Here is a 12,548-nt window from a genome sequence, read left to right as displayed (position 1 = left end):
GATGGACACCTTGAACGAACACTGCTCAGATGCCCCAATTACTTTGAGATGCCTATTTTAAATGCACTTTTGTGAGTAACACTCTTCTTATTGTTATTAAATACTTGCATAGCTACACTTAGATTGGCGCTGGTCTTCTCTTCTCTTTTTCTTGGATCCATACAGGGTTACTTCACCCTTCAAAACCTGCAGCCATCAAAGTGATTAGCAACACCGGACTTTATCATCTGCATTTTGCCCATACTTAGACTATTGCAGCAACCCGTGCATTCCGATTGCGTCAAACTCTCCCCTTTCCATACCATATTATGGTCCCTCATACAATAGCATCTTGTGTCCTTCCAAAACATAGGACAGTGGTCAACAATAGCCCTGGTCTCCAATATCTGCCATTGGCCACTAACATACACTACTGTGCGAAAGTTTTAGGCAGGTGTGAAAAAATGCTGTAAAATAAGAACGCTTTCAGAAATAGAAAGTTTTACAGAAAATAATCTATAAATGTATTTATGCGGATAAAGTAGAATGTTATTTGAGGCAAACATACTAGTGCTAACAGCTGATTATTGTTTTTATTGTATGGCTGGTAATGTGTAAAGTTTACAATATTTTTTTTTCTCATGCCATGCATGCCCTTTTTTTACACACACAGCCGCATATATGTCTATGCGAACACACTGTATAAGAAATGAAAGTACTCACTGTAAGGTTTTTCACAATTCCTTCAGAATCAACTGTAGAAAAAAAAAAAAAAAAACAACATTATCTTTAACATAAGTCATAGTTACTGCAAGTAAGCATTGCCTATATACAAACCTTTTTTCAAAAATAGGAAGGCCAACAGAAATTTTTAAAGGCATATTTTAACATTTCAGATTTTAAGCACATTAGTCTTGAGTTGATGTATTTGCTATTTTTCCTTTGCAAGTCCAATCTTGTGGTCACTTCTAACAGTGATGGCAGTAACATTGTAAGAATTGGGCAATCTCAAACAGTCCCTTGTGATATGGTGAAGGTCTTTTGTAACAATGCAGCCATAAAAGTAAATAGCGGGTAGGGACTGAGGAAAATCTGATGGTTTCAGGTTTGGCTACCATGTGACTCTCATCCCGTCTCCTACAATTCAGCAAATGGCCAGGGCCACCAATCACACGGGCGGGGGTATCTGGCCCTGTGTAGGCCCGAACTCTATGTATTGTCGGACCCCTATGTATATGTCATGAAACAGAAGACTCTTGCGTTAATATCCTTTGATGTTGGTATTTTTTTAAACAAAAAGGTTGATCTTCTGTGCAAAAAAAAAAAATCCCAGCACAAGAAAGGTCAGTATTAAGACAAAGGGGATCAGTTACCACAAGGAATCGTTAGCTTTAAGGTTTAAGAGAAGATAAATGTGAGGGCTAGGTAAAGGCTTAAGCCCCGTACGCACGCAACGATTATCGGCCGACCGATCGTCCGTCTTTTGTTCAGAGTGGTGTTTTGTTGGTTGGAATGTGCCTAGACTGCACACGAATTTTCTCACCCAACAAAAATCTGCTTTAGAAGTGATGTCATGTGTTGGTTTGCTTTCTTTGTGTTCTTTCTTCTCTGAGCATGCCCAGTCTTGCTCATAAGATTTTTCCCTGTCGAAATCTGTACTGACTGCACGAAAATCGGCCGTGTTTTGACGGCGGACAAAAATTTTATAGCCTGCACACCATATTTTTTTCGGCCGAAAAGTCAGAGTCGGTTGTCGGAAGCACCATACTAACAAGCCGAAAGTCGGCAGATCGGACGTTGGGACAAAAATTCCATGCCAATTCTTCGAGGCATGTGTACGGGGCTTTACAGAGAGGACTTTGGATATTGTCAAAAACTAACCAGTGCCGATCTTCAGGTGCTAAAAGCTAATGCGTAAGGGATGGCATTCTCTATGTGGCTACTTGTTTTAAATGGAAAGATGGAAAGACAGTCTACGAATGTTACTTCACTATGACTTCATTCACATAAGAGAAGGAAATTAGTTCTACTTAAAATATACTGTACTTAGGTAAGTACAATCAGTAAAAAAATAATTTAATGTATTTATTTTTGTAGCTTAGTAACACAGCTAATAAATAGGCAGCTGTCCCCAACAGTTATTATCTACTGGACAAAGTTCAACATGTATTATAGGGTAAGGTAATCGTATTTAGTTATCACAGGTTCACTCTAACTAAGCTGCAATTATAGGCGTACCTGCTAATCAGAAAATAATCTTTCCGCTTAAAGTTAATGAATCAGAATGATACTCATCACTGCTTACACGCAACATATGTCAGTGCTTAAGCAGCACTTGAAATATTAAAAAACCCAAGCCTAGTAGTGACCTGTAGAATTGATTTTTTTTTTTTATCAGATTGTATTTATAACTGTTTTGGTATTGATACAAAGACACAAGTCAAACATGACTTACAGACAAATACAGTCCAATATAGCTCTAGGTTACATGGCATCAAGACCTATCTGATAGGATTACGCAGTTCACAAACAAGGTAGCAGGTAAAAGAATGAGGAACATGAGTAAAAATAAATGTAATTTCAATACTTTAAGCAGTGGATAGAAGCGATGTAGCCAGCCAAAATGATCAGATACAGTCATATTTTCGTGTGGCATTCCGCAAAAGATAGGTGTGTTGCTCAAACAGCATGCACCTATTAGGTTCTTGGAACCGTTTCATCGTAGTAGGAGGTGATGCAGGGATCCAATTAATAGCTAGGAGACTATGCGCAACAAACAGAGACCTCGAGATCACCAGGGATTAAAATTCATTCAGGGAGGAAGAATCAAAGCTCCCCAAAATACAGGTAATAGAATCGACATTCAAGAAGATACCCTTTACATTGTTAATAGAGGTTATAATGGAATACCAGTATCCTAAAGTAGAGCTACAGTATAGGCAAAACCTATGTTTCATTTTGGGTCATAGCCTCATTGAGGGAGAATTCTCTGCACTTCCTGTCCCATAGCCAAAACAAGAAGTGAGAGGAAATCCCTGCAAATTAGGCTAATCCCAGGGGGACCCCCAGGTCATCAGAATTAGTGTCCTCATCTGAAGATTTCCCCTCCGTTTCCTTGTGGGGACAACTTAAAATTTGTGATTGTCTTTTATTTTCACTTTCCACTTTCAATGATAACAGTAAATAGGACAGACAGAGAAGGTGAATTTCCCTAACAGGTGCATAGACAGCAATAAAGACCTGACAGGTGTTCTAACCCCTGTACACTATCCAAAACAAAAAAAAAATGTTTGCCTTTAGTTGTACTTAAAGTTTCGGGCATCACCGTAGGAGGTGATTTTGATTACCTTTGGCTTGATTACATTTACAGCAGCAGGAATAAGGGTTTAGGGCATTTGTATAGTGAAAGTGTGGAGTTCAACATGCCTTGTGTATAATAAATAATTGTGTTAAGCTGTGAGAGGGGGAGAGTGAAACAAGAAGGACTGTTTATGGTATCTTCTCCCATGTGTCATCAGGTGTTGGGCCAACTTCTAGTTCCCATTTGCTCTTACACAAGAGTGTAATCTTAAACAGCAGTTTATGATGAAGGTGTACCCACATTTCTGAAAAGAATCTCTTAGAATCCTCAGCCTTAACAAATAAACAATTCCATTTGCAGTTGGTGGAAAGACTTAAAGGGTTTGATATACATATAGGTGGGGGATCAAAAGCATACCTGCCTTATCCCAACAATTAAAGCCTTGTAGTTTTGCAAGCTCCGGGAGAGATTACTTTGACCAGAGAGGAGTAAACCAAGTATAAGTAAAGTTTTATATGCAAGTAATTGGCCATAAAAAGGGTATGGGGGTCTGGGTATTGCCCTGGGGGACATGTATCAATTAAAAGAAAAAAAATAGTTTTTTTTTTTTCAGGAGCAGTGAATTTTTATGTTTCTGCCCCCCCAAAGCAGGGACTGGGACCTCTTCCCGACAAGCCTGGGCTGTGGTTATCTGGTCTGTGGGTGGGGGTTTATTGGAATCTGGAAGACCCCTTTAACAAAGGGGATGCAAATCCCTGCCTCCTCCCTATGTGAATGGGTATCCCTATTCACCAAAAATAGTGTACAAAAGTAATAACCAAACGAGACAGTTTTTGACAAATCCTTTATTAAAAACAGTGTCCCTCAATTTAAATCCATCGTCAATCATGCTGCCCACCGTCCCGAAAAATAGAAAAAATAAAAAATGCTCTTGCCTCCTGGGTGGCCTCCTGCCGTATGGCCGCTCTGCGCTTTGACATTTCCTATATACTATTTTTTTATTTTTTAATAAAGGATTTGTCAAAAATGTTCTCGTGTGATTATTGCTTTTGTACTCTTTTCGAGAGCATGTTGAAGGAAAGATCCCCCTACATTTAAAATTATATGACCATTATACATATATATATATATATATATGTCCTTTATCTTTTTATCTTTTTTTCATATGCATATCTTATCCCACTAAATGGTTTTAGTTTCTATATATAATCCTTTATACTAACGTATTCATGATCATTCATTTTTTTCCATTTATATGTATCATGTCCACTTTACGCATTGTTGCCTGGTTTCATATAACTTTAGTGAGCCTTAGTGAGCCCGGGTCCTTTTTAGGATTAACTTTTAATTTTATCTTTATTTATTTTTGAATACATTTTTGTACATGCATGGGATTTATGATTAATTACTTTTTTAGCCCCTATACACATGGATTAGTGTATGATTAATTGAACATACTCCACATATGTGCTTCTAATGTTTCCAATGTTTTTAATGCTGTTATAGTGATAAACTGTAGTGTTATATAGGATTGCCCGGTTTTATATGAAGTTCCAAGCCATTAGTTTGTATCCTTCCTAGGCTGTTTCCAATCGTCATTTATCTTGCACCATATAAACCTCATAACAATCACGGCTCCACAGCACCTGATGAAAGAGCGCACGAGGTCGTACGTGACCTGGCGCATGCTCAGAAACGCGTCGTGCATGCCGTGCATACTCTACATACTCTACATTCCCTGGTGACGGGGCCGCTTTCCATCCTCCACTCGCACATCGTAGCTGCTGTTCTAGACGCTGACCGCTGCAGGAGGTAGCCGGCTCTCTTCTTTCCTGTGACCGGCGATCAAGCCACAGACTGCTACATGTGAATGGATGGCACCCCCCAGAGGATCTTCCCACGTCTTTGATGTGATACAGCTCTATTATCTTGGCTTCTAGTGAGTTGTTACCACTTATGCCTTTGTTACCAATAAAGACTGTCTGCACTTAGAGCGCTTCTCTCTTTCTTTTTTGTTGAAGGCAAGTGACCTGGCATGGTTCAGAAAGGGGGAGATTGCTCCCCCCTTTCCTGACCTGTCAGCCTGCATGCCAGGATAAGGGTCTGGTAAAGATTTTGGGGGGGACCCCGAGCGGCTCTTTTTTAATCTTGGCGTGGGGTTCACCTCCAAATCCTTTTGGGGGGGGGCAGGCTGTTTTTTTTCTATATATTCTTTACCAGCACTTTTTATTTTTTTTTTATTCAGCTGTCCTTGGGGAAACCTATTGACACCTGATGACTCATCGGTTGTTAAGAATGCCACAGCCAGCTTACACAACCAGCTTTCACTGCGACCTCATTTGGTAAATATTTGCCCAATCAGGGCGCAGAATGCACTGGGCAGTGATCAGTGTATTGCAGGGTGTTCGTCGGGGCGAACACCCTGAAAATTTGTGTGTTCAGTGAATGGCCAAACAGGCAAAAGTTCGGCCCGAACTCATGCCCAGTCCGAATCTTTCACCCATCACTATTCACAACCCCTCCTCTTGAGTTTTTACCCTCTCCTTTTTGTGCACTATTTGTAAGTATTGTATTGTATTGTAGAAATGTAATGAAAATATACCTCTTTAGCACCTCATGTATATGTTCTTAATGCGCCCTTGTGCTTTTTGCTACCATGCTTACTACCAATGTAATGTCATACAAAATATTGGTAACTAGTAAAACGAAAGACTTACATTTTTCGTAGTCCTGTGGGACTCTATATGCCCGCATGCGAGCTGCTGGTCCATCATACAGCCAAAAGAAAGATATTGATTCAAAGTAATTTGTCATGTACTCCAGCTGACTACAATAGGTTTGCTCCATTCCTGCGGTAAAATCAGTCATTATTTTTACACATATTTACATAGTACCAATTTATAAAAACAACAGCCTTAGTGATACAATAATTCTTGCTGCTTATTAATCATGGGTTGTAATTGTATTTCCTCACCACTCCATCCAACTCTGAAAAAGTTTTGCCTTTAGTTGTACTTTAAAGTAGTTGAAAATCCTTACTGAATACCCCAGTGGGACCCAGTGCACATAGCCCTTGGTTCCATTGAAATCTCCATAGTGGTTTTATAATGTAATAAAAATAATATTTGTCAGTGCTGGTGAGTTACAGCCAGCACTGAGCCCCTGTCCTCCCTTTATTCTTTTGTTCTGGTCTGTAATTTTGCAGAGCCACACCTCCACTGCCAATCTACTTGTATTGGGAAAGAAGGAAATACTGAGTGTGTTTGCTGTTATTCACTAGAACACAAGCCGGCAGACTCTGCTACTTTCTCTCTCCCCAGTATAGCTGACAGCTGAGTCTGGGATTCACAAGCGTTAAGGGGAATTTCTAAATATTAGATGGTGTTTTATTGCACCTTTCATTTACTACTGTACCATGGATAGAAGTAAATACAATTAGACTTTCCTTTTAATATACATAACAGTACAGTCATTAACCACTTAAGCCCCAGAAGATTTTACCCCCTTCTTGACCAGGGCCTATTTTGCGATTCGGCACTGCGTGACTTTAACGGACAATTGCGCGCTCGTGCGAAGCTGTACCTAAACTAATTTGACGTCCTTTTTTTCCCACAAACAGAGCTTTCTTTTGGTGGTATTTGATCACCTGTGCGATTTTTTGATCATGCGCTATAAACAAAAAAAGAGCGTCAATTTTGCAAAAATAGCAATATTTTTCACATTTTTTAATATGAAATTCCCCCCAAAAAAAATGTAAAAATCAAAATTTTTTAACATTTTCGGTCAATTTGTTTTATGCTACATATGTTTGGTAAAAAAAATTGCAAAAAGCTTATTTTGATTGGTTTGCGCAAAAGTTATCGCGTTTACTAACAAAGGGAAAGATTTTTGTCATTTTTGTTGTTTTTTTTTAACGCGCAATGGCGGCGATCTACGATTTTTTTTGCAGTACTGCGACATTGCGGCGGACAGATCGGACCCTTGACTAACTTTTTGACACTTTACCAGTGACATTACTGCAGTAATCAGTGCTATACATATGCACTGTTACTGCAAAATGACACTGGTAGTGAAGGGGTTAACTTTATTTGAGAGGGAGGGGCTGTGTGTGTCCCTAGGGGCGTGATTCTAACTGTGATTGGCTGTGGCTTGAGCTTTAGAAACAGTGATCAACGGTCCTACATAGTAGAACCGTGTAATCACTGTTTCTACACAGGGGAGAATGACAGGCGGCTTGTTTACATTAGCCGCCTGACTTTCTCCCTCTGCAGCGACGATCGCAGAGTGACCGGTGGACATCGGGTCCACCGGTCACACGCGTGGGGGGGTCCGTGACCATGCGGGAGCGCGCCTCCGAGGGCGCGCGCTCGCTCCCTAGACCCTCACAGGCTAGCGACGTAGATCTACGTCACTCTGCCTGTGAGGGGCTGACTGCCGCAGTAAATATACTGTGAGCAGGTGGCAAGTGGTTAAAATCTCAGTATAAAAGCAACAGAAAAGCCCATCTCTAAAGTTCTGTGATAGAAAGTATTGCCTTCTTATAAAAAATGGTATTTACACGTCCTCACTTTCAGTACAAAATGCAAAAACAAGGTACTCTTTTTATGAGTATGTGAGTGGAGTCATGCAAATAATTTTGCAAATAACTACAAGTGTCATGCAAATAATTGTTTTACCCCTTTTAGCCATCTGTGCATCCAGAACCACTGGTGTATACCAGATATGGTCATAACTTTACAGAACCAGTATTACAAACTCGCATACAGCTGTTTGGGGCTTCTTAGCACCCACCATTGAAAAATATGACTTTACTGGTTCTATGGTATAGGGCTTGTGAGTCCAGGGGAACAGTAGACCCATTAAGGTCATGGAGATGTAGTACAAAAGAAACCAAAAAGCCCACCTCTAAAGTACTGTGAGATACTGCATTGCCTTCTTAAAAACTAAGGTATTAACAGGTCATCGCTCCGAGCACATCCCTTGGAGGATTCAAAAAGAATTTTCAGCTTCTGGCAACAACTCTTCTTTAAAGTGAAAAATCATCTTACAAAGTAAACAGGCTCCACTTCTTTGGTAAATCAATCACATTTTGTAATATCAATTAAACAATGTCTGTAAATAGTTGACATATAAATTTTAAGTGTTTTTTTTTTTTTAAAGAGACCCATTGAATAGTAAATTAGCTAAAGTGGTTGTAAACCTCAGACATGAAATATGAGCAAAGCTTATCACTCTATAATGTGTAGTCGTCTCAATCCAGAGCACTAAACCTTTATGTACACTGGCCTACATTTACCACGGCCATGCGAAAATGCAAAATCACACTGCATTTTGCGTTTTCCCGCAGCCAGCAGTCAAAACGTTCCTATCCTGAACGCAATTCTTCCACATTCAGGAGAGGGAGGTTGAAGCACACCTAAACTCGTCAGCTCCTAAACTCTGCTAAAAGCCTACGTGTACATTTACACATAGGCTTTTATGGAGCTGGCAAAAAAATGCCAAAAGCTCCTAAACTCAAGTTTAGGAGCTGTCAGTGTAGGCTACTGTACATTAAGCCTAAGTGTAATTTCTGCCTGCTGCTTCATTCCTCTATCAACATGAATCACTTCTGACAAGGTTTCCTGACACCAAGAGAAAAAGGGTGACAGTGGAGGGATCTCCAGCTGATTGACAGCCTTGGCTCTGTACCTGTGTGCTGTGTGAAGGTGTGAGCTCTCCTTACTGAGCTCTGCAGAGTGTAACTTCAGCTCCCCCTTTTTTTTTCTGACAGCTCAGTCAAGCTTTATAAAATCTGGACTTTGAATGGCTGTAGAGAAGTTAGGGCTGCAGCTAATCAAGTGCAACTTATGTAGGTGGATTTGTTTTATTTCTGTGTATCACCTGAGGCCAGTCACTTCACTGGGTTTATGTAAGGGTTTACAGCCACTTGAGTTTATAGGTTCTGTGATCTCTTGGCAATGGCTAATCTGTGACTACAGTTACATGGACAAACCACATACCATGATCAGCAACCAAAAGTAGGTTTACACAATTATGTAGATTCCTTTGCTTTAATCCATCCATCAACATCCCCACTGTCTTGTCAGCACGTAACAAAGCAAGAACCACCTAATGAAAATCAGGAAGAAACACAAAGAAGTTGGATAGTGCAAAAAAAATGCTTTCATAGTAAAACTGGTATGGTCAGGTCATTACATCTGACCAGTGACCTCATGGGACCTCTAATACAGACCAGCTATCTACAGTGAAGGAAAAAAATATTTGATCCCCTGCTGATTTTGTATGTTTGCCCACTGACAAATAAATCATCAGTCTATAATTTTAATGGTAGGTTTATTTTAACAGTGAGACAGAATAACAACAAAAAAATCCTGAAAAACACATTTTAAAAAGTTATAAATAAATTTGCATTTTAATGAGTGAAGTATTTGACCCCTTCGCAAAACATGACTTAGAACTTGGGTGGCAAAACCCTTGTTGGCAATAACGGGGGCAGACGTTTCTTGTAGCTGGCCACCAGGTTTGCACACATCTCAGGAGGGATTTTGTCCCACTCCTCTTTGCAGATCCTCTCCAAGTCATTAAGGTTTCAATGCTGATGTTTGGCAACTCAAACTTTTAGCTCCCTCCACATATTTTCCATGGGATTAAGGTCTGAAGACTGGATAGGCCACTCCAGGACCTTAATGTGCTTCTTCTTGAGGACACTCATTTGTTGTCTTGGCTGTGTGTTTTGGGTCATTGTCATGCTGAAATACCCATTCACGACCCGTTTTCAATGCCTTGGCTGAGAGAAGGAGGTTCTCACATGAAGTAAGAAGGAATGACCGCACTTCCGATAAAGTTCAAAAATGGAGTGTATTTATTCCACATCAAACGAATGGCAAAATATAAAACGTACACACTGTGAGTGCAGGACAAAATGGTAGATGCGTTTCACGACTGGATGTGTCGCTTACTCAAGGAGGTTCTCACCCAAGATTTGACGGTACATGGCCCCGTCCATCGTCCCTTTGATGCGGTGAAGTTGTCTTGTCCCCTTAGCAGAAAAACACCCCCAAAGCATAATGTTTCCACCTCCATGTTTGATAGTGGGGATGGTGTTCTTGAGCTCATAGGCAGCATTCCTTCTCCTCCAAAAACGGCGAGCTGAGTTGATGCCAAAAAGCTTGATTTTGGTCTCATCTGATCACAACACTTTCACCCAGTTCTCCTCTGAATCATTCAGATGTTCATTAATAAACTTCAGACGGGCCTGTACATGTGCTTTTCTGAGCAGGGGGACCTTGCGGGCCGCTGCAGGATTTCAGTCCTTCATGGCGTAGTGTGTTATTAATTGTTTTCTTGGTGACAATGGTCCCAGCTGCCTTGAGATCATTCAAAAGATTCTCCTGTGTAGTTCTGTGCTGATTCCTCACTGCTCTCATAATTATTGAAAGGTGAGAGGGGAGATCCTGCATGGAGCCCCAGACCAAGGGAGATTGACAGTTATTCTGTGTTTCTTCCATTTGCGAATAATTGCACCAACTGTTGTCACCCTCTCACCAAGCTGCTTGGCGATGGTCTTGTAGCCCATTCCAGCCTTGTGTGGGTAGGTCTACAATTTTGTTCCTGACATCCTTGGACAGCTCTTTGGTCTTGGCCATGGTGGAGAGATTGGAATCTGATTGATTGATTGAGTCTGTGGACAGGTGTCTTTTATACAGATAACAAGATGAGAATAAGAGCACTCCCTTTAAGAGAGTGCTCCTAATCTCAGCTCATTACCTGTATAGAAGACATCTTGTAGCCAGAAATTTTGCAGATTGATAGGGGATCAAATACTTATATCACTCATTAAAATGCAAATCAATTGATACATTTTATGAAATGTGTTTTTCTGGATATTTATGTTGTTATTCTGTCACTTACTGTTAAAATAGACCTACCATTAAAATTATAGACTGATCATTTCTTTGTCAGTGAACAAATGTACAAAATCATTAGGGGATCAAATACTTTTTTCCCTCACTGTATTGACTCTAGGTCTATTTTACAACTAGACAGATTGTATATTTGTATTTCCTGCCAGGTTACTCTTTTAGGGGGTTGACATCAAATCCACTTTTACTATAAAGTTGAAGTTTATTCCACTAATCAAGTGAACTTAAACAGATCGCATGATTAGATGTTTGGTACTGAATGTAGGTTTCCTTTCCCTCATAATTTACTAGACTAAATTAGGTTATTAGCATTAATGCATTTTAATTACTATCGAAACCACACTTTAGGGAAACCCAAACGTGTTGGTTGAATATGAAATCAATATTCATACAGACAGATATCAGCCTAATGTCATTTGCATTTTCAAATAATAATGCTTGCAAGGGGAATAGGCTCAACTAGTAATGGCTGTGGTAAACCATGAATGAAACAGGGATAAACAGGAACAATCCAATACATAGACAGCAATAGGAAACTGACATGGGTTAAAATTCTTCACTTCTCTCCAAAACTAGAAAAAAGTCAGTAGTTCTACTTTAGGCAGTATATACAGGTGCATCTTAAAAAATGTGAATATCATCAAAAAGTTAATTTATTTCAGTAATTCAATTCAAAAAGTGAAACTCATATATTATATAGATTTATTACACACAGAGTGATATATGTCAAGCATTTCTTGCTTTTAATTTTGATGAATATGGCTTACAGCTAGTGAAAACCCAAAATTCAGTATCTCAGAAAACTAGAATATTACATAAGACCAATAAAAGAAAGGATTTTTTTTATTTACAGGAATGTTGGCTCACTAAAAAGTATGTCCACGTACTGTATGGTATGCAGACAATACTTGGTTGGGGCTCCTTTTGCATGAATTACTGCATCAATGCGGCGTGGCATGGAGGCGATCAGCCTGTGGCACTGCTGATGTGTTATGTAAGCCCAGGTTGCTTTGATAGTGGCCTTTAGCTCATCTGCATTTTTGGGTCTGGTGTCTCTCATCTTCCTCTTGACAATACCCCACAGATTCTCTATGGGGTTTAGGTCAGGCGAGTTTTCCAGCCAATTAAGCACAGTGATACAGTGATCATTAAACCAGGTATTGGTACTTTTGGCATTGTGGGCAGGTGCCAAGTCCTGCTGGAAAATTAAATCAGCATCTCCCAGGCTGGACAGCAGAGGGAAGCATGAAGTGCTCTTGAACTTCCTGGTACAGGGCTGCGCTGACTTTGGACTTGATAAAACAGAGTGGACCAACACCAGCAGATGACATGGCTCACCAAATCAT

At 40.0% G+C, this 12,548-nt stretch overlaps 1 protein-coding gene across 3 annotated transcripts in view; it reads right to left on the bottom strand.

Moving 5' to 3' along the window:
• The window catches only part of ENPP3 (ectonucleotide pyrophosphatase/phosphodiesterase 3), a 153,399-nt gene that overhangs the window by 82,592 nt on the left and 58,259 nt on the right, over window positions 1-12,548 (bottom strand). For 2 of the 3 annotated variants that reach the window (XM_082250116.1, XM_082250118.1), the window contains exons 12-14: window positions 9,280-9,388; window positions 5,998-6,129; window positions 703-734 (exon numbers count right to left, since the gene is read on the bottom strand). In XM_082250116.1, the coding sequence (XP_082106242.1) occupies window positions 703-734; window positions 5,998-6,129; window positions 9,280-9,388 (273 nt within the window). The remainder of the gene's footprint in view (window positions 1-702; window positions 735-5,997; window positions 6,130-9,279; window positions 9,389-12,548) is intronic. The other variant, XM_082250117.1, reaches the window with a different exon arrangement.

The sequence above is a fragment of the Pelophylax lessonae genome, assembly GCF_965119305.1.
Source record: "Pelophylax lessonae genome assembly, chromosome: 3".
NCBI lineage: Eukaryota > Metazoa > Chordata > Amphibia > Anura > Ranidae > Pelophylax > Pelophylax lessonae.
This window is presented reverse-complemented; position numbering and strand designations above follow the sequence as displayed.